This window comes from Thalassophryne amazonica, chromosome 17 (assembly GCF_902500255.1).
Source record: "Thalassophryne amazonica chromosome 17, fThaAma1.1, whole genome shotgun sequence".
Classification (NCBI taxonomy): Eukaryota; Metazoa; Chordata; class Actinopteri; order Batrachoidiformes; family Batrachoididae; genus Thalassophryne; species Thalassophryne amazonica.
In genome coordinates, this window is record NC_047119.1 from 52,055,558 (window position 1) to 52,081,525 (window position 25,968).

Here is a 25,968-nt window from a genome sequence, read left to right on the forward strand (position 1 = left end):
TTTCTTCGAACACTTGCACGCAGCCGCACAAAGCTCATGCACAGTTTACAATGAGTTTATGAGTTTACTCTCTGCCATGCCAGATTGCATGCCAGTGCGGGGATCAAATTTGTGTCAAGGTACCTTAACTCTGGGTGGCTTTGCTTGAACTGCTGCCCCCGCGACCCGACTCCGGATAAAGCGGAAGAAAATGGATGGATGGATGGATGGTACCTTAACTCTTACCTGTGAGTATAATATAGTTAGAGTTAAAATGCTAAAATCAAATTGGAATTTGAGGAATGCTTGCATATTTGTCCCAAGTCATTTGGTTAATTTCCACCAAAACTGCCCTTAAATGGTTCGTTTTGATAAGATGTCAAGGATATTGGGTCAAAGGTCAAAGTTTTGATTGTTAATTCAGAATTCCAAACTTGGCACACACTTGTAGGTGGATTCCTGAATTGCAAAGGCGAGGTCAAGTTTGGCAAAAGCAAAATCAATGGCATCAACGTCATGTGCTCCACTGATCTACTCATCTCAAGTTCTTTGGCCAATTTTTACCGAACTTCAAGGTCGACTGTGAAATTGCCTTGAAATTCTTGATTTTGTTAATGGTCAAAGAATTTGATTTTCAACCCAATTTAGGCCAAACCTGATGCACATATGTATAGTACCCAACATCTTTGACTGGTACTGTAGGTGGATTCCACGACTGACCTGGTAAGGTCAGTAAAAGCTCAGACATTCAGGTCATCAACATCATTGGTTTCAAGCTCAGGGACACTGGGGTGAAAGACCAGATTTTCACAAGGTGATGAAGTGATCGACTTATATATTTATATATATATATAAAAAAAAAAAATCCCTAACTCGTCTCAAACATCTGATAAATACCAGCCTGGCCTGATATCTCCTCAGATGGATCAGAAGTCTAAAGTGTCACGTTGGAGCTGCAGTCGCGGGCTGTTCTGGCTGTAGAACTGACTGAACCAGCGCCGGTGCTTTTGGATGGCTGAGTCTTCTTTGGTGAGGACAGGCTTGGACACGTACTTCTTATTGTTCCAGATCATCACATCCCGTTCAAACTACACACAAACAACATCAGGTTACACACAGTCGCTGTTTCAGTCAAATCACAGACACAACCGACACACACAGAAAATAAACTGTTGTTCAAAAAAAGGTTCTAATTTTTATTTTGTATCTTTCACAGGTCTTATTTTTTATTACTATTTTATTTTTTTTAAATAAAAAACATTATCAAATCATTTTTGAAGCATCTGACTCAAAGGTTGGTTCATCTGGAATGAACACCACGAGTGGAGCCGGATAATTTATCATATTTTCAGGAGTAGGTCACGTTTATTTATTTTATTAGTTCAGAAGGTTCTGTGACTTATATATGGGATTTTCCTTTTCAAGAGGCATTTTTTTAACATGCAAATTATACCCTGGAAAAGACGGGACATGAGCTTAAATTGTAAATAACTTTGACAGACTGCTTTCTTCAAGATCAACATTACAAACAAAACCGAGCCTCTTCTACAAAAACATTTACATTTTAAGTTAAATCTCCAAAAAACAGTGGCATGGTGCTTAGTGGTTAGCACTGTGAGATCGCTCCCCGCCCGGTCCTCTCTGTGTGGAGTTTGGAGTATGTTCTCGCCCATGTTTGATAGCTTCCTCCCACTTTCAGAGACATGCAGGTTCGGTGAGCTGGTGTCTCTAAATTGACAGTACGTGTGAATGCATTGTCCAGGGTAAACCCTTTTGCCCAGTGACTGTTGTGATTTGCCAGAAAATGGTGATAGGCTTCGTGTTCAGGTTTCAACAAACCTTCAGCCAAAAGATTTTGTCTAATCCTCATTAGAGACTACTGCCATCTACTGGTCAAATAATGTACATCGCACTAACTATAATACTACAAACTGGAGGCTACATGGCACAATTTGTGTGAACATGTAGCAATAAGCAATATTATAGTCATTATTATAGAATTGCATTTCGATACTGGTTTTCCATCTCAAACAGATACTAAAAATATTTTACAATGATGCATCACATTCACCCATTCAAGTACACACACACAGATGTCAGAATGCTGCTATACAAGGGGCTCAACTGCACACCGGGAGCAAGGGATAGACAGCGAGACAGATGACATCACATCTATGATAGCCAGACAGATGAAAGCACGTCTATAAGACACTGAGACAGACGGCAGCATGTGTATAAGACAGCGACACAGATGACATCACATCTATGATAGCCAGACAGATGAAAGCACGTCTATAAGACACTGAGACAGACGGCAGCACGTCTATAAGACAGCGACACAGATGACAGCACGTCTATGAAAGCCAGACAGACGGCAGCACGTCTATAAGACACTGAGACAGACGGCAGCACATCTATAAGACAGCGACACAGATGACAGCACATCTATGATAGCCAGACAGATGAAAGCACGTCTATAAGACACTGAGACAGACGGCAGCACGTCTATAAGACAGCGACACAGATGACAGCACATCTATGATAGCCAGACAGACGGCAGCACGTCTATAAGACAGCGACACAGATGACAGCACATCTATGAAAGCCAGACAGACGGCAGCACGTCTATAAGACACTGAGACAGACGGCAGCACATCTATAAGACAGCGACACAGATGACAGCACATCTATGATAGCCAGACAGATGAAAGCACGTCTATAAGACACTGAGACAGACGGCAGCACGTCTATAAGACACTGAGACAGACGGCAGCACGTCTATAAGACACTGAGACAGATGGCAGCATGTCTATAAGACAGCGACACAGATGACAGCACATCTATGATAGCCAGACAGACGGCAGCACGTGTATAAGACACTGAGACAGACGGCAGCACGTCTATAAGACAGCGACACAGATGACATCACATCTATGATAGCCAGACAGATGACAGCACGTCTATAAGACACTGAGACAGACGGCAGCACGTCTATAAGACAGCGACACAGATGACATCACATCTATGATAGCCAGACAGATGACAGCACGTCTATAAGACACTGAGACAGACGGCAGCACGTCTATAAGACAGCGACACAGATGACATCACATCTATGATAGCCAGACAGACGGCAGCACGTCTATAAGACACTGAGACAGACGGCAGCACTTCTATAAGACACTGAGACAGACGGCAGCACATCTATAAGACAGCGACACAGATGACAGCACATCTATGATAGCCAGACAGATGAAAGCACGTCTATAAGACACTGAGACAGACGGCAGCACGTCTATAAGACAGCGACACAGATGACAGCACATCTATGATAGCCAGACAGACGGCAGCACGTCTATAAGACAGCGACACAGATGACAGCACATCTATGAAAGCCAGACAGACGGCAGCACGTCTATAAGACACTGAGACAGACGGCAGCACATCTATAAGACAGCGACACAGATGACAGCACATCTATGATAGCCAGACAGATGAAAGCACGTCTATAAGACACTGAGACAGACGGCAGCACGTCTATAAGACACTGAGACAGACGGCAGCACGTCTATAAGACACTGAGACAGATGGCAGCATGTCTATAAGACAGCGACACAGATGACAGCACATCTATGATAGCCAGACAGACGGCAGCACGTGTATAAGACACTGAGACAGACGGCAGCACGTCTATAAGACACTGAGACAGACGGCAGCACGTCTATAAGACAGCGACACAGATGACATCACATCTATGATAGCCAGACAGATGACAGCACGTCTATAAGACACTGAGACAGACGGCAGCACGTCTATAAGACAGCGACACAGATGACATCACATCTATGATAGCCAGACAGATGACAGCACGTCTATAAGACACTGAGACAGACGGCAGCACGTCTATAAGACAGCGACACAGATGACATCACATCTATGATAGCCAGACAGACGGCAGCACGTCTATAAGACACTGAGACAGACGGCAGCACTTCTATAAGACACTGAGACAGACGGCAGCACGTCTATAAGACAGCGACACAGATGACAGCACATCTATGATAGCCAGACAGACGGCAGCATGTCTATAAGACAGCGACACAGATGACAGCACATCTATGATAGCCAGACAGACGGCAGCACGTCTATAAGACACCGAGACAGACGGCAGCACGTCTATAAGACACTGAGACAGATGGCAGCATGTCTATAAGACAGCGACACAGATGATGATAGCCAGACAGATGGCAGCACGTCTATAAGACAGCAACACAGATGACAGCACATCTATGATAGCCAGACAGACGGCAGCACATCTATAAGACACTGAGACAGACGGCAGCATGTCTATAAGACAGCGACACAGATGACAGCACATCTATGATAGCCAGACAGACGGCAGCACGTCTATAAGACAGCGACACAGATGACAGCACATCTATGATAGCCAGACAGACGGCAGCACGTCTATAAGACACTGAGACAGACGGCAGCACGTGTATAAGACACTGAGACAGACGGCAGCACGTCTATAAGACACTGAGACAGACGGCAGCACGTCTATAAGACACTGAGACAGACGGCAGCATGTCTATAAGACAGCGACACAGATGACATCACATCTATGATAGCCAGACAGATGACAGCACGTCTATAAGACACTGAGACAGACGGCAGCACGTCTATAAGACAGTGACACAGATGACAGCACATCTATGATAGCCAGACAGACGGCAGCACGTGTATAAGACACTGAGACAGACGGCAGCACGTCTATAAGACACTGAGACAGACGGCAGCACGTCTATAAGACAGCGACACAGATGACATCACATCTATGATAGCCAGACAGATGACAGCACGTCTATAAGACACTGAGACAGACGGCAGCACGTCTATAAGACACTGAGACAGATGGCAGCACGTCTATAAGACAGCGACACAGATGACAGCACATCTATGATAGCCAGACAGACGGCAGCACGTCTATAAGACAGCGACACAGATGACAGCACATCTATGATAGCCAGACAGACGGCAGCACATCTATAAGACACTGAGAAGACGGCAGCACGTCTATAAGACAGCGACACAGATGACAGCACATCTATGATAGCCAGACAGACGGCAGCACGTCTATAAGACACTGAGACAGACGGCAGCACGTCTATAAGACACTGAGACAGATGGCAGCACGTCTATAAGACAGCGACACAGATGACAGCACATCTATGATAGCCAGACAGATGGCAGCACGTCTATAAGACACTGAGACAGATGGCAGCACATCTATAAGACACAGACAGATGGCAGCACGTCTATAAGACACTGAGACAGATGGCAGCACGTCTATAAGACAGCGACACAGATGGCAGCACGTCTATAAGACACTGAGACAGATGGCAGCACGTCTATAAGACACTGAGACAGATGGCAGCACGTCTATAAGACACTGAGACAGATGGCAGCACGTCTATAAGACAGCGACACAGATGACAGCACGTCTATAAGACACTGAGACAGAGGAAACATGTCTCTGTGATAGTGAGATAGAATGTCTCTATGATAGTGAGATACACAAAGAATATCTCTATTACTGCAAGACAGAATATCTATGATAGCGGGACAGACAGAATATTTCTATGATAGCAAGATAGAATATCTTTATCATAGCAAGATAGAAAATTTCTGACAGTGAGATCAATAGCGTATCGCTGACAGTGAGACAGAGAACGCATACATCTCTGATAGTGAGACAGAGAAAGCGTTTCTATGATAGCGAGATAGACAGTGTATCTCTATGACAGTGAGACAGAATATGTCTGATAGTGAGACAGAGAAAGCATGTTTCTATGATTGTGAGACAGATAGCATGTCTATGATAGTGAGACAGCATTTCTATTACAGAGTCGGCAAGCAACAGCTAGCAATATAAAAATAATTTATTTTTAAATTAAGAATTAGATAATGTTCATTCAAATAAAGTAATTTCATTGTCATCATTACACAACTGACCGAGCTCATTTGTTTCAAGTCCTTTTTCCCATAAGACAGACAGTAAGTCCTGTAGCGGCTCAGACGCACATCAAATCACTCTGGTGTTCTTTCCTGTAACCAACTTGTTTTTATTGGAAGGTTCTGCTATAAATTCAGTTTATTTTGCTGGTGTTTTCCTGCTCCCACGCTGGTTGACTTTCAGTGTTGTCATCTGTGTTTAATTGCTTAATCACAGCAATTACCAAGTTTAATGAGCCCTGTTTACACCTTCTATGTTACTGTGTGTTGTCACTTCTGGTCACCAAAGGCAGCGTAGGAAGTCACCGACTCGAGACTTGGCAGTGACTGTGTTCAGTCTTTGTACAAATCACAGTTAAGCACTGAAGAAAACACTTCAACAACACCGACACGCTGAACAGGACGTGTGTGCTGTACCTGAATGGACTCTGCTTTGAGGATGAATTTGGGTACCAGTGGTGGAATGCTGGACTGGTAGAAGATGGTGTGCGTGACGTACTGCAGTAGAGGTTCCACTGGTGTCACACAGTGCATGATTACACCCCGACCTAAGAAGCTGTGGTTGAACAGCAGAAACACCACTCCTGGACCAACCTAAAATGCAAACAGGTTAATTATTTTACCGTTTATGCTCACTGCAAACTGCAGTTATGTACTGATACAGACAAGTAAGAATCCTATAGCAGCCCTCAGGCCCACTGGTGCTGGAGCTTATTCCTGGTTTCCACAGCATGAAACGGATCTCCAGACTAGGCCACCACCCACTGAACATTTACCTATCCAAGACAGGTAGGCAAGACGAAATCAAACAAAGGTCAACATACTGGTAGCCCAACTCCTTATCACACTGAACTACCTGGTCTACAAAATCTGGCTGTGGTGGGACTTGAATTCACAACCTTTGAATCGTTTTGGTTGAAACTAAAATATAGTGGGGACCTTGTGTGCCCAATGGCCTCGACAGTAACCACAAAGACCCAACAGGAGCCCTGAACACAAGATGGCTAATGGGGCTCTGGTGAAACAAGAGGTCCTCAACGATGGATCAGGTGGAGGAAGTGATGGCTTGTCATGAAGGCTTGTGACCCAGATAGTCTGGGATTTTCCAGCCATCGGACCAGGCTAAGGATCTGAGCAGGACCGTGTGTTTGTCGGTGTGCAACGACATGCTCCTGTTAAACAAACCCACGCACAGGCATCTCCCTAGATCGACCCTGGAATTGTCTAGAAGTCCAGTGAACTATATACTGCAGGATAATTAAGACATGCTATACTTAAGTTCTTTCAGGGAATCCCAAACTGTTTCCACAATTAAGGTGAACAATAAACCCTTGAGCAAGTTCAGGGTCTACCTTGGGATCTCCTCCCTCTTTTACATTTTCCTCATGTGGTCTTCAGCCTTCCTTGTGTTTCATCTGTTAGGTTGATTATTACCGGTAGTTCTCTGTTCATTTTTGGTTGATGCTCACTCAGGTTTTGGCTAGTTTTCCTTGTGGTGGTACTTCCTGGTGTATTTGTGGGTGTTTACCCTGTTACCTCACAGCTGTTTCCTGGCCTCACCTCCACACCTGTCACCTAAATAGTGTTAGTTTTCACTTCGATCTTGTTGACTAGAATTTGCTTCAGTTCTGTCATATTGCATGAGGTTTTTTTTTCTATGCATCTTCGATCTCCAGTTCCCGATCATTTCCCAGAGTTTTTGTGCTACCTGGGGTAATAAGTATTTAATTTACAGAGCTGTTTATTGAGGTTATTTTGTTCCTGTATTTTTTATGTTTTAGTTTCACGTCCATTATAACATTATTGTGATCACAACCCCAAGTTCGTGACCACAGGTGAAGGTTGGGACATGAAACAACTCACAGAGAAACTTATTTTGGAAGTCAGCTTCATCTTCACCACAAATCTGTGACGTAGACCTCATTGGTGATGATTTCCCAATCTACCCATCAACCTCATACCACTTTGTCTTCAAGACACTGAAAGACTTCATCTCCATCATCCAGGCCACTTTACCCCTTATTACCATTTTGCCCTTTATTTATAATGTAATATTGTTGCAACATCATCTCTTATCAGGTTTAACAGGCTCTCTGTCTCTCACTCCGTGTCAAATATTTTACGATGTCACTGTAATAGTGAAAAAAGTATTTCCAATCCTCATGTGTGAAAAAGCTTTTTCAAATCACCTAAAAAACTCATGAGAGCTAAAAATATTTTTTTGCAATATTGACTTTTTTTTAAATATAGAAATGCACGTTTCCATAAAGCACATTTTCAATTCTCTCAGTGAAATTGCCCAATTTATTTATTTATTTTTATTAGTTATTTTGTAAAATATTTTTAATGCTAACTGAATCATTGCATTGAGTAAGTTGCTTGAAAAAAATCTGCTTATTTTGTCAATATATTAAGAAGAAGAAATAAGTCCTATATAAACCCTGAGGCCTGTTAGTGCCGGTGCTTATCTCTGGTTTCCATAGCGTCAAGTGGATGAGAGTCTATGACTCCCCCTGGACGGGACTCCAGTCCGATACAGGTTACTTCTCCAACCTAGGCCAGTACCTGTTTACAGCTGGGTGAACTGAGACAATGTAGATCATATATATATATATATATATATATATATATATATATATATATATATATATATATATATATATATATATATATATATATATATATATATATATATTTTTTTTTTTTTTTTCAAAAACTATATGGATTTGATTCATATGTTTTTACATCAGCCAAGCTTGAACCTTTGTGCGCATGCGTGAGTTTTTCCATGCCTGTCGGTTGCGTCATTCGCCTGTGGGCAGGCTTTGAGTGAGCACTGGTCCACCCCTCTCGTCGTTGTTTCATTGCGAGGAAATGGCGGAATGATTTGGACTTTTTTTCCATCAGAATTTTTCAGAAACTGTTAGTGACAGGCAGCTGGAAACCATTCGAAAAATTTATCTGGCTTTCGGTGAAAATGTTACGGGCTTCACAGAGAGTAAGGAGTGTTACTACAGCTTTAAGGACTGCCCACAATGGAGCACGGCGCGCCGCGCTCCAAGCCGCCATTGAGAGGCAGAAACCACCACATCATTTCTAAATGGATGGCTGTGTGGATCCGGGACTGTCGTGTGCAATTTCTCTGGTTATCACAAGAGCTGGACATCAGCCATTTTCCGGCAGATTTCACTTTTAACAAGACATTTTGTCATGGAAAGCCGCGCAGAGGCTTCGCGCGTCACGACGGAGCCGCTGATGGAGCAAGACAAAGGAACACCTCCGTTTCGGAGTGTTAAAGGACAAGTTGGGACAAGCCCAGCTCTCCACAATTTCTCTTATACTCACTCGACTGGTAAGCACTGAAAGCCGAGGATAGGCATGTCCCAACTTGTCCTCTAACACTCCGAAACGGAGGTGTTCCTTTGTCTCGCTCCATCAGCAGCTCCGTCATGACGCGCGAAGCCTCCGCGCGGCTTTCCATGACAAAATCTCTTGTTAAAAGTGAAATCTGCCGGAAAATGGCTGATGTCCAGCTCTTGTGATAACCAGAGAAATTGCACACGAGGGTCCCGGCTCCACACAGCCATCCGTTTAGAAATGATCTGGTGGTTTCTGCCTCTCAATGGCAGTTCGGAGTGCGGCGTGCCATGCACCATTGTGGGCCATTTCTTAAAGCTGTAGTAACACGCCTTATTCTCTGTGAAGCCCGTAAAATTTTCACCGAAAGCCAGATAAATTTTTCGAATGGTTTCCAGCTGCCTGTCTCTAACAGTTTCTGAAAAAATTCTGATGGAAAAAAAGCCCAAATCATTCCGCCATTTCCTTGCAATGAAACGACGACGAGAGGGGTGGACCAGTGCTCACTCAAAGCCTGCCCACAGGCGAATGATGCAACCGACAGGCGTGGAAAAACTCACGCATGCGCACAAAGGTTCAAGCTTGGCTGACGTAAAAACATATGAATCAAATCCATATATTTTTTGCATAAAATAAAAAGGTCGGATTCTTTTCTTACAGACCTCGTATATGCAAAAATCAAATGTGCATTACTACTTTTATCTATATCATACCTGTCTGGCCACGACATCAACATCTAGTAGAGGCCAGTGATGTCCAAACAAAGTCAGGGCATGTTTCACCAACATCCGGGAACAATGACTGTTTGGCTCTTCTTCTTGTTTCCATTCAACCTAAGTGGGACAAGTCCACATGCACACAGAAAACATAAGGACATACAGCTTTTTAAAAAATGCTTGACCTGATCTGTTCATTCACAACACATCAACCGCCTCACAAAGCATAAGCTTCATATAACGTGTGTATTTTCCTAAGTGGGGTTCAGTACAGGGTACCTCAGGGGTCAGTTCTGGGTCTACTTCAATTCTCCTTATATGTAGCACAGCTTGGTCAGTCTATACATACTCACAGGATCAACGGGCACTGCTATTAGTCAGGGTGCCAGACCTCAAAAATGTGCAGAAAACAGAAGCAAGTGTGTCACATCGTGACATACTTTTGTTTATGGCATTTTTTGGTAGATTGGTCCATCCTGCATAGGATAACTGGCAACATATTTCACAAATCTGAGCTGTTTTCTTTGTGTTGGTAACCTTTTTTGCACGTTTGACCCTTTATGCCCTAAGTTCCTCACAGGCCACCATAATAGGCGTACCCCATGGAGCAAAATCATGTTTGTCTGTTTATTTTTCATAAGTGATCAACAATACTGTCTTCAATGGACTAATTTGGGTCACATCTAATCCTACAGGTCTATGTACAGGCATCTACATGTATGATCTCTCCACAGGTATGCATGAAGGAATCTGACAATCTGTTCATCTGTTATTAATTACTCCCATTATTTTTCATGAGAAATGTGGGTTTATATTACTTACCTTGTGATCTGGGTGCTTGGTACTGGTGTCCTGCACACAAAAGGCCTGAACAGATTCAAGAACTGTTGATGAAACAGTACACAAATGAATACTATGCTGTCTGACTGTTGAAACAAACAGATCTGGTGGTTCTTTGTCTTTAATGTATGGTGTCCTGTGAGGAACTTAGGGCATAAAGGGTCAAACTTGCAAACAAGGTTACCAACACAAAGAAAACAGATTTGTGAAATATGTTGCCAGTTACCACTAGTATCACTGAAAAGCTGAATTGAAATCCTAAAAAAAAGATACTTTGGGAAAATGCTTAATTTTCGAGTGATTTTCAATTATTGGCCCCTCGGCAAAGGAGGGTTAATTCCAAAGGCCTTAATCATTCCCACTTAGTTAAGGATTAAAAAACTGCCCACACCAGTACTCTATAATTCTGCATTAGTTTACTTCCAATCAGTTAAATCACTAGGATACAGTGGAGTATAGAGCTTTGAGGGACCTAGATTTTGACTTACCCTTTCCGTCCTTGACCTTTTGACCTCTAGCTATGCACTAATTAACCCAACTAATAAATCAGTGTTATCTTCTTGCAGTAGACTTAATAAGCTTTGCATTGATACCAAATTGTAGGAATTAAATTGAAGAAACATTGTGAAAACTGTATTTATATTTTCCCTACCCCTAATTTCAGGGCAATTTTTATCCTCCCCAAAAATTAAAAAAAGAGACCAATCACACTTTTTGCAGGAGATTTGCCCGAGCAGGCCTCTGAAATCCTATGCAGGATGGACCAATCTACCAAAAAATGCCAAAAACAAAAGTATGTCATGATGTGACACACCTGCTCTCCACCCGGGGGCCTTGGCACCCCTACTATATGCTGATGATACACAGATGTATGTAAGATCCAGGCCTGATTGGCCAAAATAAAAAAGTAAATAAATAAATAAATATATATATATATATATATATATATATATATATATATATATATATATATATATATATATATATATCCATCCATCCATTTTCTTCCGCTTTATTCGGAGTTGGGTCGCGGGGGCAGCAGCGCCGCCCAGACCTAAGATAGATAATTTTTTTTTCAGGCAATATGCAGGTGTGAGAGATCACTTCTTGGAAAATCCTCAGGTTTTGTGAGTTCAACTCTGGGTCTTCAGGCCTTGTGAGGTTACTCTGGGTCATGGAAATTTACCCTTCCTTTAAAACCGACATTATCATCATTTTAGCTGATATGTTTGATTCTAACTCAAGTTTCCTTTTCCTTCAAATTTAGTGCTTTACTTAAATTATACCCTTAATTCCATATTTCGGCCTCAGTTTTCTTTTACAGAAAACATACATTTTGCATACAACATATGTTTTTACATACAATGTTTGAATATATTAGGTGTGTTTTTCTAAATGTTATTACTCAGTTGGTGCAAAAGGACTGTATACTATATCCTTCTAAACATCTGTTAAAGGGGAACAGAAACACCCACGGATTATTTATAGCATGAATAAACACAAAAAAATGCGCTCTTTTGATAGTTCGAGAAACACTAAAGACCATAAAACATCTACAGAAAACCTTGTTTTAGTTTAGTCTGAGAGGTTTTGACATTGACCGGTTGCCGTCATTTAAGCAAGTCAGGCGGGTGACGTCACTGATTGTGGGGGAAGATGAGCCTCATTCTGAGATTCCCTGCCAGAGGCACCAACAAAGAGGTTATATATGACTACTAGAGTCCGCACTCCCAGTGTTGCCCACTAAACGCGAACGTCCCTTCATGGACAGCGACATGACGCCTCCTAACCGGGCAAAATATTGCCGAAGTGCCTGGATGTTAATGCATTTTCAATGGGAATTCGCAACTGAACACACTCAGAAAACACTCACAAAATACGTGTTAAAATGCCATTCTGACCTAGATATCGAGCCAGTAAAATTAATTTACATTAAATCATGTCAGGAAAGTATTACTCTGACACCCACACATTCCGAAATATTAGTGTTGAAAGTTACACAGATCTGCGCTGTTAAGCTGAGCTGCTGGGCTGAACCTGCTGCTGCTGTTTTCAGCATAGCCCTGTTAACTCCCAAAACGTGAATCAGCTGCAAATCGTGAATACTGAAAAATGATCTCCCAAAACATGAACGCAGGTCTCACAAAATGTGAATAACATGAATGATTCGGGTGTCCCAAAAAAAATATGCAACATTTTATCAGCAAAGAAAATGGTCAAAGCATACGAGGTCTGTTAGAAAAGTATCCAACCTTTTTATTTTTTTCAAAAACCTGATGGATTTGAATCACGTGTGCTTGCATGAGCCAACCTTGAACCTTCGTGCGCATGCGTGATTTTTTTCACGCCTGTCGAATGCGTCATTTGCTTGTAAGCAGCCAATGTGAGAGGATGGGTGGAGTCTCTCGTCATTTTTTCTTTGCAAGGAAATGGCGGAACGACTGGAGCAGCACGACTACATCAAATTTTGCCACAAACTGGGCGACAGCCAGGTGGAAACCATTCGGATTATTCAGACGGCTTTCGGTGAAGATCCTCTGGGCATCACACAGATTAAGGAGTGGTACAACCGGTTTAAAGATGGCCACACAATGGTGGAGAGCGCGCCGCACTCCGATCGGCATCAACACGCTGAAACAACCGGATCAAAAGTTTTAGATCTTTGAGTTCATCTCATACAAAATGGGAGCAAAACCAAAAGTGTTGCGTTTATATTTTTGTTGAGTGTACATACATACATACACATACATATATACAACCCCTGGCAATAATTATGGAATCACCGGCCTCAGAGGATGTTCATTCAGTTGTTTAATTTTGTAGAAAAAAGCAGATCACAGACATGACGCAAAACTAAAGTAATTTCAAATGGCAACTTTCTGGCTTTAAGAAACACTATAAGAAATCAGGAAAAATAATTGTGGCAGTCAGTAACGGTTACTTTTTTAGACCAAGCAGAGGGAAAAAAAATATGGACTCACTCAATTCTGAGGAATAAATTATGGAATCACCCTGTAAATTTTCATCCCCAAAACTAACACCTGCATCAAATCAGATCTGCTCGTTAGTCTGCATCTAAAAAGGAGTGATCACACCTTGGAGAGCTGTTGCATCAAGTGGACTGACATGAATCATGGCTCCAACACGAGAGATGTCAATTGAAACAAAGGAGAGGATGATCAAACTCTTAAAAGAGGGTAAATCATCACGCAATGTTGCAAAGATGTTGGTTGTTCACAGTCAGCTGTGTCTAAACTCTGGACCAATACAAACAACATGGGAAGGTTGTTAAAGGCAAACATACTGGTAGACCAAGGAAGACATCAAAGCGTCAAGACAGAAAACTTAAAGTAATATGTCTGTTGTCTCAATGTCTCAAAAATCGAAAATGCACAACAAAACAAGTGAGGAACGAATGGGAGGAAACTGGAGTCAATGGGCTAAGGAAAAGCAACCGTGGACTGTGGATGACTGGATGATGAAAGTCATATTCAGTGATGAATCTCGAATCTGCATTGGGCAAGGTGATGATGCTGGAACTTTTGTTTGGTGCTGTTCCAATGAGATTTATAAAGATGACTGTCTGAAGAGAACATGTAAATTTCCACAGTCATTGATGATATGGGGCTGCATGTCAGGTAAAGGCACTGGGGAGATGGCTGTCATTACATCATCAATAAATGTGCTAGTTTACGTTGATATTTTGGACACTTTTCTTATCCCATCAATTGAAAGGATGTTTGGGGATGATGAAATCACTTTTCAAGATGATAATGCATCTTGCCATAAAGCAAAAACTGTGAAAACATTCCTTGCAAAAAGACACATAGGGTCAATGTCATGGCCTGCAAATAGTCCGGATCGTAATCCAATTGAAAATCTTTGGTGGAAGTTTAAGAAAATGGTCCATGACAAGGCTCCAACCTGCAAAGCTAATCTGGCAACAGCAATCAGAGAAAGTTGGAGCCAGATTGATGAAGAATACTGTTTGTCACTCATTAAGTCCATGCCTCAGAGAATGCAAGCTGTTATAAAAGCCAGAGGTGGTGCAACAAAATACTAGTGATGTGTTGGAGCGTTCTTTTGTTTTTCATGATTCCATAATTTTTTCCTCAGAATTGAGTGATTCCATATTTTTTCCCTCTGCTTGGTCTAAAAAAGTAACCGTTACTGACTGCCACAATTTTTTTTCCTGATTTCTTATAGTGTTTCTTAAAGCCAGAAAGTTGCCATTTGAAATGACTTTAGTTTTGCGTCATGTCTGTGATCTGCTTTTTTTCTACAAAATTAAACAACTGAATGAACATCCTCCAAGGCCGGTGATTCCATAATTTTTTGCCAGGGGTTGAGTGTGTGTATATATATATATATATATAATATGGCCTCCGTGTTGATAACCATTTGTAAAATCCAGGCGGCTTTTGGTGGCTTTCAGTTGAGTGAGTATCTGAGAAATTGTTTAACAGCAGGGCATGTTCCAACTTGTCCTTAAGGCTTCCAACGGAGGTGTTTTTCCTGTGGCGGGTGCGCCGTGCCGGCTGCGAGCCGATGCGCCAATCCGTCCGCACGTCTTTCATTAAAAAAATCTCCTTTAACAGTGGAATGTCCAGATAAACTGCTGATTCCAACCTCTTCTGAAAGTTTTCTGTTCTCTCACGACGTCCTGGGTCAACAGAGGCTTAAATTTGGAGTTTTTCAGCTTGAAACAGGATGACGACGTCGCCTCGGAGCGCTGCGCGACGTCCCGCTCCGTGGGAAGCCCTTACAGCGAAACAATCCAAAATCTCTCATCAGCCGTTAAAATTTTCACCGAAAACCAGCTGAATTTTTCGAATGATGTCCACTCGGATGTGCCTCACAGTTTTAGAAAAAATTTTGATCAAGCACAGCGCCAGTCTCTCAGCAACTTCTCAGACAAAGGAATTCCGACGAGGGGGCTGGACCACTCCTTCCACAAGGCGTGCTCACAGGCGAATGACGTCACCGACAGGCGTGAAAAAACTCTCGCATGCCCACGAGGGTTCAAGCTTGGCTGATGTAATCACACGTGATTCAAATCCATATGGTTTTTAAAAAAAATAATAAAGTCGGATACTTTTCTCACAGACCTCGTGTATATATATATATATATATATATATATATATATATATATATATATATATATATATATATATATATATATATATATATATATTTTTTTTTTTTTTTTTACACAATTATCTTTTATTGAGTGAGTTTCATTCATGAAGTCAGTGTGCACATCTCTGTGTGTGAGTGGTGTGTGTAAGTATCGTCCGTGTCCTCGGACGACACAGGCAGGAAACATACACCTGTTTATCAACCAAATGTCATGGACAAAGTGACAAGAATAACCAAAACCACTTACTTATGGAAGGAAATATTGTTTCCCTTGTCCCTCCGTTTGTGGCTTTGCCAACATGCACAGCTTTCCGGCATATTCCACCTGTTTCTTGATGAGACTAACAGACCTTCAGTGAGCGAGCTCAGTAAACTGCACTCGCCCCCAGCAGAGGAGACCCCAACCAGTGACGTCAACCGGAAGTGCCCTCCACTGACTTCAGCCAGTGGAGATTTACATGTCAATTTAGTGGCAAATTTGATTCAAATAATATTATCTACACTGTGCTCAAACATTCGGCAAGTGTATGAATAACTCTTAATTTTTTATCAAGGAATGCACAAACAAATTCTCAAAAAGTGTTTCTGTTCCGCTTTAATGGTATCAGTAATATACACCATAACCATCTTCTGGCATTTGCATATCATCAAAACAAGTTTGTTATTAGCACATTATCTGTCCTTGGTAAAAGAACTACACTACATGTGCTCCTCCTAATCTTGCAGAACGTGTTAAGCAGTGTGTCCTGATAAGTGCCTTGCAGTCTCAGGACGCTGCCTTACCGAGTACTCCTATAATGAAGTTGGCAAATTCCTTTTTAGAGTTCTTCTCTATGGAGTAGTCTGCTATCTGATATTAAGTAAGCAAACTTGTTAAAATATTTAAATCAATGCTTAAAATGAGTCTTTTTTCCCCCCTCGTACTTAAAACACAATGATACTCCCTGCTCTGCCTTGCATAGTAAGGCAGAGCAGGGAGTATCATCTGAATTCTTCACATAATACACCCAAGCAACTAATATCACATACATACTAGTTGCTTGGGTGTATTATGTGATGAATTCAGACCTGACCCAGGACCAGCTTCAGATGGAACTCATCCAAAATTTTGGTTCAGGTAATATGTTTGTCAAATATGAAACAGATACTGGGAAGCATTGTTGAGTTATGGAGGCCACAGAGCGTGTAATGATGCCTACAACCCATTTCAATGTCCCACTTTGGGAAGGCAGGAACAAAAAGTTGCATGTTGAGAACTGCTTACCTTCCAGTCATGTCGCATAAACTCCCAGGTTTTGTTCTTGGTGTAACGCAGATCTACGCCACTGACCATTCCCGGTGTGTGCAGGTGAGCCAGGTGAGCAGCGTCGGCTGCATTCTCTGGAATCTCCTGCAGGAAAGGGAGGTCAGTGATTGAAAACAGTCCTCCGCCCAAGATGATGATGATGACAATGATGAAGTAGAACCACCTTTGTCTTCTGCATTTAACCATCCTAATTACAGTTAGACACAAGCCAACCACTAGGGGCAGTGGGTAGCCACAATCTGGCACCCAGGAACAAACTCCAGATGTAGATGTAGCTGCCTTGGTCAGGGTAGAGAAGGGAGCAGACCCTAAATAATCATGTTTTTTTCTGTTTTAATAGTGGGAGGAAATTGGGAAGAACATGCAAACTCCACATGGAAATTTGCAGGTGGAGAGTGACCCCAGTGCTGACCACTGAGCCGCCACGCCAGCCCATTAGGTCTGATACCGAATTAGTTCAATTATACAACACTGATTTTTTTAAAATACACATAGATTTGAACGCATTACACACACGTGGAGACACACCACCTACTTGTATGTGAGCGCTGACAAAATGCTCAGTTCTCCCCCGATAGACCCACTCGCCCTTTGTAATCTCCTGCTGCTCTGGGACAGTCCAGTGAGGCTCATCTCGGTCACAGTGGAACCAAACCAAAATCTGGCCGTTGATCTCACAGCTGAGCCAGCGGTGTATCTTGGCAAACCCCGGAACTGAAAAACAAACAGAATCTTAATAATCATCACGAGTCAATATGTCACCGACTCCTGATAATGGACAGTACTTTATTTTGAAAGTACAGCAGATGGCTTTTAATAACAATAACAAGCAAAATACACCAGAAGTGTTTCTCAGATACATTTATGCTGAAGATATTGATTGATTTAAGAACGTTTTGCTACAACATGTTCCCGGTTATTATTATTATTATTATTACTAGTAACAGTTGTAGTAATTGTCTTTAGGGGCATCTCTTATGAAGACCACAACATCCTCTTGGCTTTTTCCAATTGCAGACATCCTCAACACTGGGACACCTGTGGCTCGCCACATAACAAAAAAGTCACTACTGATGTTCCCTCAGAACGAACATGATATTCCTCATCTTAGTCTCCCTAAGTAACCATACGTTTGACACAAAGTACTCTAAGATCCTACATAGAGACCTAGTGCCAAAGACATTCAGTCAGCACTTTTAATAACTGGTTATCATTCAGGTGTTAACCTCGTTTGACACGTCATTCCAGTGGTACCCAAGGAGCCTCTGACAAGACCGAGGACCAAAGACATCTATTCACTGCCTTCAGTCACTGGTTAATGTCAAAGTCTCAGAAGACAGGAAGCACCAGGACCCAAATTATACATACTTAGATCTTCAACTGCTTATCCGGGATCGAGTCGCACATGCCATTATACATTGCATCATAAATTTGTTATAACATGAAGTTGAAATGCTAATTGTGAAATTGGAAGCAAATTTAATAATTATCATTCAAGTTGGAGAGACAAGATGTGCTGTCGACCACAATCACGAGCTTGCAGGCATTATTTAGTCCTTAGGCTCTTTGTTTGAGACCATTGAACTCTGATAATTGATCACCAGTCTCACTGAGCATCATTGAACACTGGCTCTTCTTTTTTCATTTTATTTTCATTTATATAGCACCAAATCACAACAAAGTTGCCCCAAGGCGCTTCACATAAGTAAGGTCTACCCTTAACTCCCAGAGAAAGCACAGAGGCGACAGTGGTAAGGCAAAATGATGATATGAGGAAGAAACCTCAAACAGACCAGACTCAAAGGGGGGACCCTCTGGTTGGCCCATGCTACCAACACAATTTACAAAACAAATATACACAGGACAGGAGGGTTGCAGAAACAGACACCACACCCATCTCTGGATGAAGCTGCACCTCAAACAGAGAGAAAAAAACAGAATCAGACATTGGAAAGACAACAAATACAGTAAAATTTGTCAGCATTAAGCAACAAGAAAAACAGAAGAAATACTAAGGTGATCGCTGGCCACTCGCCCTAAGCTTCACTAAAAGACCCAGACTTCTCTTTATTGTCCATCCAACCATTTTCTATACTCGCTTACTCCAATTAAGGGTCACAGGGTAGCTGGAACCTATCCCAGCGGTCATAGGGTGTGGGGTAGGGTACACCCTGGACAATTTTTACATACTGTCATATTGTTAGGTCTTTATATCTAAAAAATAATTGTATTGCTATAAATATACATGTAGGCATCCTATGTAGATGTGATTTGTTAAAAGGGTAATAAACATACATAATAGAAAGATTTTCCATTTTCTTGTTTGTGAATGTTAAACTATCTTGTAAGTCCTTGAGTTTTAACAGTATCTTAATTTATCAATGGATTGTTAAACATGAAAATCACAAATTATGTCAATATAATACTTATTATTATTTTTTTTAATAGAGTGATAATTCAGTGGTCAAAAGATCCAATATGCACATTACCCCTCTAACCACACTGTAGTCTGTAAAGTATGTAGTGGTCCCATAGCCTGAGCCAGGTCCCCATTTGCTGCTGGGTTGACTCACTAGTAGAAGTGCACAATCCCGGTTTCACTGAGTAAAAGTCCTACCCTCCACCCACTTAACCAGCTGATTCTAATTAGCTCAGCTCATCTACCTGCCTCAAAAGTTGAACTAATTATAATCAGCTGGTTAACTGGGTAGATGGAACAACACACGGTAAGCCTTTTACTCACTGAAGCCTGGAAAACCCACCTCTGCCCACTAGTCTGAGTGGGACTCGAACCAGTGGCTTTCCGCACCATAGTTAAACATTCAACCACTTAGGCATGGCGCTTCCAGCAGCCATGCAAATACTCTAATAGATTTATCTTCTTGACACGGGGAAATGTCTTTAGTCATGCTCATAAACAAGACTTCACCTTCAGTTCATACCTTTTTCTGAGTACGGTATCTTCACACATTTACCATCATCGCCACGAAACTGCCATCCATGAAATGGGCACTCCAGGCAGTTTCCCACCACCTGCCCTCCCACAGCCAAGTTGGCTCCCAGATGAGGGCAATAAGCATCCAGCACACAGGCTTTGCCATCCTGACCACGGAACACTGCCACCTGCTCACCTAGAATTCCAACATGGACAGGAATAGTCAGAAATGAGACCTCGGAAATGAAAATAATACCAGTAAAAGTCTGAAAGCAAATGTTTAGACAAATTTTAAATATACTTTACTGAAACAAAAGAAGAAATAAGTTCAAGATGGGCTCTGAGGCCCACTGCTACAGGTGCTAATCCCTGGATTCCCTATTGGGAAGCAGAAGAAAGTCTACGACTTCCCCTGGATGGGACACCAGCCCATAACAACTGACTTCCCCAGACAAGACTGGTGCCCATTTATAGCTGAGTGAACTAAAACAATGCAGAGGAAGCATCTTCCCCCAAAATAAATTGCTATAATCAAGGGCAGCAACGATAACATACAGTGAGGAAAATAAGTATTTGTAAGTTCTCCCACTTAGAAATCATGGAGGGGTTTGAAATTTTCATCTTAGGTGCATGTCCACTGTGAGAGACATAATCTAAAAAAAACAATCTGGAAATCACAATGTATGATTTTTTTAAAATAATTTATTTGTATGTTACTGCTGCAAATAAGTATTTGAACACCTACCAACCAGCAAGAATTCTGGCTCACACAGACCTGTTAATTTTTCGTTAAGAAGCCCTCTTATTCTGCACTCTTTATCTGTATTAATTGCACCTGTTTAAACTTGTTACCTGTATAAAAGACACCTGTTCACACACTCAATCAGTCACATTCCAACCTGTCCACCATAGCCAACAACTGTTATGATTACGAGGTCTATTAGAAAAGTGTCCGACCTTATTTTTTTTTTTCAAAAACCATATGGATTTGAATCACTTGTGATTGCATCAGACAAGCTTGAACCCTTGTGCGCATGCGTGAGTTTTTCCATGCCTGTCGGTTGCGTCATTCGCCTGTGAGCAGGCTTTGAGTGAGGAGTGGTCCAGCCCCCTCGTCGTTGTTTCATTGCCAGGAAATGGCGGAATGATTTGGGCTTTTTTTTTCCATCAGACTTTTTTCAGAAACTGTTAGAGACTGGCAGCTGGTAACCATTAGAAAAATGTATCTGGCTTTCGGTGAAAATGTTACGGGCTTGGTAGAGAATAAGGAGTGTTACTGTCACTTTAAAGACGGCCCCCAGTGGCTGTGGGGCGCGCCACGCTCCGAAGCCGCCATCGACAGGCTGAACGACCATTTCATTTCTAAACGGATGGCTGTCTGGATCCGTGACCATCGTGTGCCATTTCTCTGGTTATCACAAGAGCTGGACATCAACCATTTTCCGGCAGATTTCACTTTTAACAAGAGATTTTGTCATGGAAAGCCGAGCGGAGGCTTCGCGTGTCACGATGGATTCGCTACTGGAGCGAGACAAAACCACCTCTGTTTTGGTCTCACAGGATGGCGTTCAGACAGCTGTCGGTGGTTTTTCCATCGAGTGATTATCGGAGAAATTGTGGATGTGCCTGGACATGCCAGAACATGTGCCGTGAGGCTTCATCACGGCATTGCTTTGCGCCATGCGGCACCGCCGTGACGCGCGGAATTCCTCCGCACGTCTGTCTAATGTGCCGAAAAAGTGCTGATGTCCAGGTCTTTTCACAATTCCTGTGCTAGTCAGACGACGTCCCGGATAAAACACAGCGTCCAGTTTGGAAATGAATGGCACATTCCACTGTTACAGGAGTTTTTGTCATGGAAAGGGGAGCGGAGGCTTTGCGCGTCGCGGCGGTGCTGCATGGCGCAAAGCAACGCCGTGATGAAGCCTCACGGGACATGTTCTGGCATGTCCAGGCACATCCACAATTTCTCGGATAATCACTCGATGGAAAAACCACCGACAGCTGTCTGAACGCCATCTCAGAGCCATCCTGTGAGACCAAAACAGAGGTGGTTTTGTCTCGCTCCAGTAGCGAATCCATCGTGACGCGCGAAGCCTCCGCTCGGCTTTCCATGACAAAATCTCTTGTTAAAAGTGAAATGTGCCGGAAAATGGTTGATGTCCAGCTCTTGTGATAACCAGAGAAATGGCAGATGATGGTCACGGATCCAGACAGCCATCCGTTTAGAAATGAAATGGTCGTTAAGCCTGTCGATGGCGGCTTCGGAGTGCGGCGCGCCCCACAGCCACTGGGGGCCATCCTTAAAGCCACAGTAACACTTCTTATTCTCTACCAAGCCCGTAACATTTTCACCGAAAGCCAGATAAATTTTTCTAATGGTTACCAGCTGCCAGTCTCTAACAGTTTCTGAAAAAATTCTGATGGAAAAAAAGCCCAAATCATTCCGCCATTTCCTGGCAATGAAACAACGACGAGGGGGCTGGACCACTCCTCACTCAAAGCCTGCTCACAGGTGAATGACGCAACCGACAGGCATGGAAAAACTCACGCATGCGCACGAGGGTTCAAGCTTGTCTGACGCAATCACACGTGATTCAAATCCATATGGTTTTTGAAAAAAATAATAAGGTCGGATACTTTTCTAATAGACCTCGTATTTATTAGAAAATGGAAGAAACACAAGAAGACTGTCAATCTTCCTCGGTCTAGGATTCCATGCAAGATCTCACTTTGCGGGGTAAGGATGATTCTGAGAAAGCTCAGAACTACACAGGAGGATCTGGTCAATGACCTGAAGAGAGCTGAGACCACAGTCACAAAGATTACATTAGTAGCACATGATGCTGTCATGGTTTAAAATCCTGCAGGGCAGCAAGGTCCTCCTGCTCAAGCCAGCACATGTCCAGGCCCGTCTGAAATTCACCAGTGACCATCTGGATGATCCAGAGGAGGCATGGGAGAAGGTCATGTGGTCAGATGAGACCAGAATAGAGCTTTTTGGAATCACCTCCACTTACCATGTTAAGAGGATGTGAACAACCCCAAGAAAACCATCCGAACTGTGAAGCATGGGGGTGGAAACATCATACTCTGGGGGTGCTCTTCTGCAAAGGGGACAGGACAACTGCACTGTACTGAAGGGAGGATGGATGGGGTCATGTATTGCGAGATTTTGGCAAACAACCTCCTTCCCTTAGTAAGAGCATTGAAGATGGGTCATGGCTGGGTCTTCCAGCATGACAATGACCCCAAACACACAGCCAGGGCAACTAAGGAGGGGCTCCGTAAGAAGCATTTCAAGGTCCTGGAGTGGCCTGGCCAGTCTCCAGACCTGAACTCAATAGAAAATCTTTGGAGGGAGCTGAACCTCCAAACCTGAAAGATCTAGAGAAGATCTGTATGGAGGAGTGGACCAAAATCCCTGCTTCAGTGTGTGAAAACCTGGTGAAAAACTACAGGAAACATTTGACCTCTGTAACTGCAAATAAAGGCTACTGTACCAAATATTAACATTCATTTTCACAGGTGTTCAAATACTTATTTGCAGCAGTAACATACAAATAAATTATTTAAAAAAAAATCATACATTGTGATTTCCAGATTGTTTTTTTTTAGATTATGTCTCTCACAGTGGATATGCACCTAAGATGAAAATTTCAGACCCTTCCATGATTTCTAAGTGGGAGAACTTGCAAAATCACAGGGTGTTCAAATACTTATTTTCCTCACTGTATCTAAACTCTGGACGTTTGATCTAGATGACCTTGTTTGCTGATTGATCTTAGAATTAACTCGTCCGCATCTTTTGGCCTAATTTACTTGTCAAGGTTGATCAAAACAGGGTTCTGCGTTGTTCATCACTGTAGCTTCTGTGAATAAAATGTACCTCTGCAGAATGTCTTCATCCAACAATTATCAATCAATTAATCAATTAAAAACAAACACTATTGCTCTGTGAAACTGGACACTGACAGAGTTACTTTTCCATGAAAATATCAAATATAAATAAGAAACAGCCACGCCAGCTAGAGTGAAAGCAAGCTTATTCAATCATTTCTGGACCAAGTTGAAAGAAATCTGAAAATACAACACCGGAATATGGAGTATATCACAGAGAAATTAATCTCATTTGTGTTTATTCTTATATTAGTAGAATATACAATGTCAAAGCAACTGTCATGTGACCCAACAAAGTGAGAGAAAAAGCATTTCCATTCTATGAATTTGCTCTTACAGAATATCTCAGGATGGAAAACCCGATGTGAAGAAAAAACCCGAGGCTAATTAAAAAGGGATAAATTGAGACGTATGAAAGTGAGACTTCTAATTGAATCGCTAAACGAATGGTGAGATATTCATCATGACAAAGCATTAAGGCAGTAAAACTGAAGTCACTACTTTACAGAATATAGATCGATACTAAAAAATAAATCATTTTCTAACCTTTATTCAACAGTTTTAGTCATTTCCCCACATAATTAATATTACATATAATACACACTTGTGAAAGCTCACTCCACAGTTTATTATTATTTTTATACGAGGTCTGTTAGAAAAGTATCGGACCTTTTTATTTTTATTTTTTTTATTTTAAACCATATGGATTTGAATCACGTGTGATTGCATCAGCAAAGCTTGAACCTTCGTACACATGCGTGAGCTTTTTCAAGCCTGTCGGTTGCGTCATTCGCCTGTGAACAGGCTTTGTGTGAGCAGTGGTCCACCCCTCTCGTCGGATTTTTATTGCGAATAAATGTCTGAACGATTTGGAGCTTTGCTGCATTAATTTTTTCCAGAAACTGTGAGAGACCTCCAGGTGGACACCATTCGGAAAATTCAAATGGCTTTGAGGGACGATTTTATGGGGATTACACAGATTAAGGAGTGCTCCAGCCGGTTTAAAGACCGCCCACAGCTGCTGAGAGCGCGCCGAGTGCCGATCGACAAGCTGAAACAACCAGATCATTTCCAACGTGAAGGCTTTGTTGATCCGGGACTTCATTTGACTTACACAAAAATGGCAGGAGACGTGGACATCAGTACTTTTTCAGCACATTCCACTGTTACAGGAGTTTTTTTCATGGAAAGAAAAGCGGAGGGATGCGCCACCGTGCCATTCATGGTGCGGCACAAAACCACCTCCGTGTTGGTTTCACAGGACAGCTTTGAGATGGCTTTCAGACGGCTGTCAGTGGGTTTTCAGTCGTGTGACTAACTGAGAAATTGTGGATGAGCCTGGACATGCCAGAACATGTCCTGTGAGGCTTCATCACGGCGTTGCTTTGCGCCATGCGGCTCCACCGCGACGCGCGGAATTCCTCCGCTCCGCTTTCCATGACAAAATCTCCTGTAACAGTGGAATGTGCCGTTCATTTCCAAACTGGACGCTGTGTTTTATCTGGGACGTCCTCTGACTAGCACAGGAATTGCGGAAGACGTGGACATCAGCACTTTTTCGGCACATTGAGACAGACGTGCGGAGGAATTCCGCGTGTCGCGGTGGATGATCTGGTTGTTTCAGCCTGTCGATCGGCGCTCGGAGCGCGGCGCGCTCTCAGCAGCTGTGGGCGGTCTTTAAACCGGCTGGAGCACTCCTTAATCTGTGTAATCCCCATAAAATCGTCCCTCAAAGCCATTTGAATTTTCCGAATGGTTATCACCTGGAGGTCTCTCACAG

At 42.5% G+C, this 25,968-nt stretch overlaps 1 protein-coding gene across 1 annotated transcript in view; it reads right to left on the bottom strand.

The window, feature by feature from the left end:
• Positions 1–848: 848 nt before the first annotated feature.
• The window catches only part of zgc:92275 (uncharacterized protein LOC436885 homolog), a 46,760-nt gene continuing 21,640 nt past the window's right edge, over positions 849–25,968 (bottom strand). Inside the window, exons 2-7 of the mRNA XM_034192249.1 lie at positions 20,296–20,484; positions 17,889–18,067; positions 17,312–17,437; positions 10,065–10,184; positions 6,412–6,588; positions 849–1,067 (exon numbers count right to left, since the gene is read on the bottom strand). Coding sequence (XP_034048140.1) covers positions 906–1,067; positions 6,412–6,588; positions 10,065–10,184; positions 17,312–17,437; positions 17,889–18,067; positions 20,296–20,484 — 953 coding nt within the window. The 3' untranslated portion in view covers positions 849–905. The remainder of the gene's footprint in view (positions 1,068–6,411; positions 6,589–10,064; positions 10,185–17,311; positions 17,438–17,888; positions 18,068–20,295; positions 20,485–25,968) is intronic.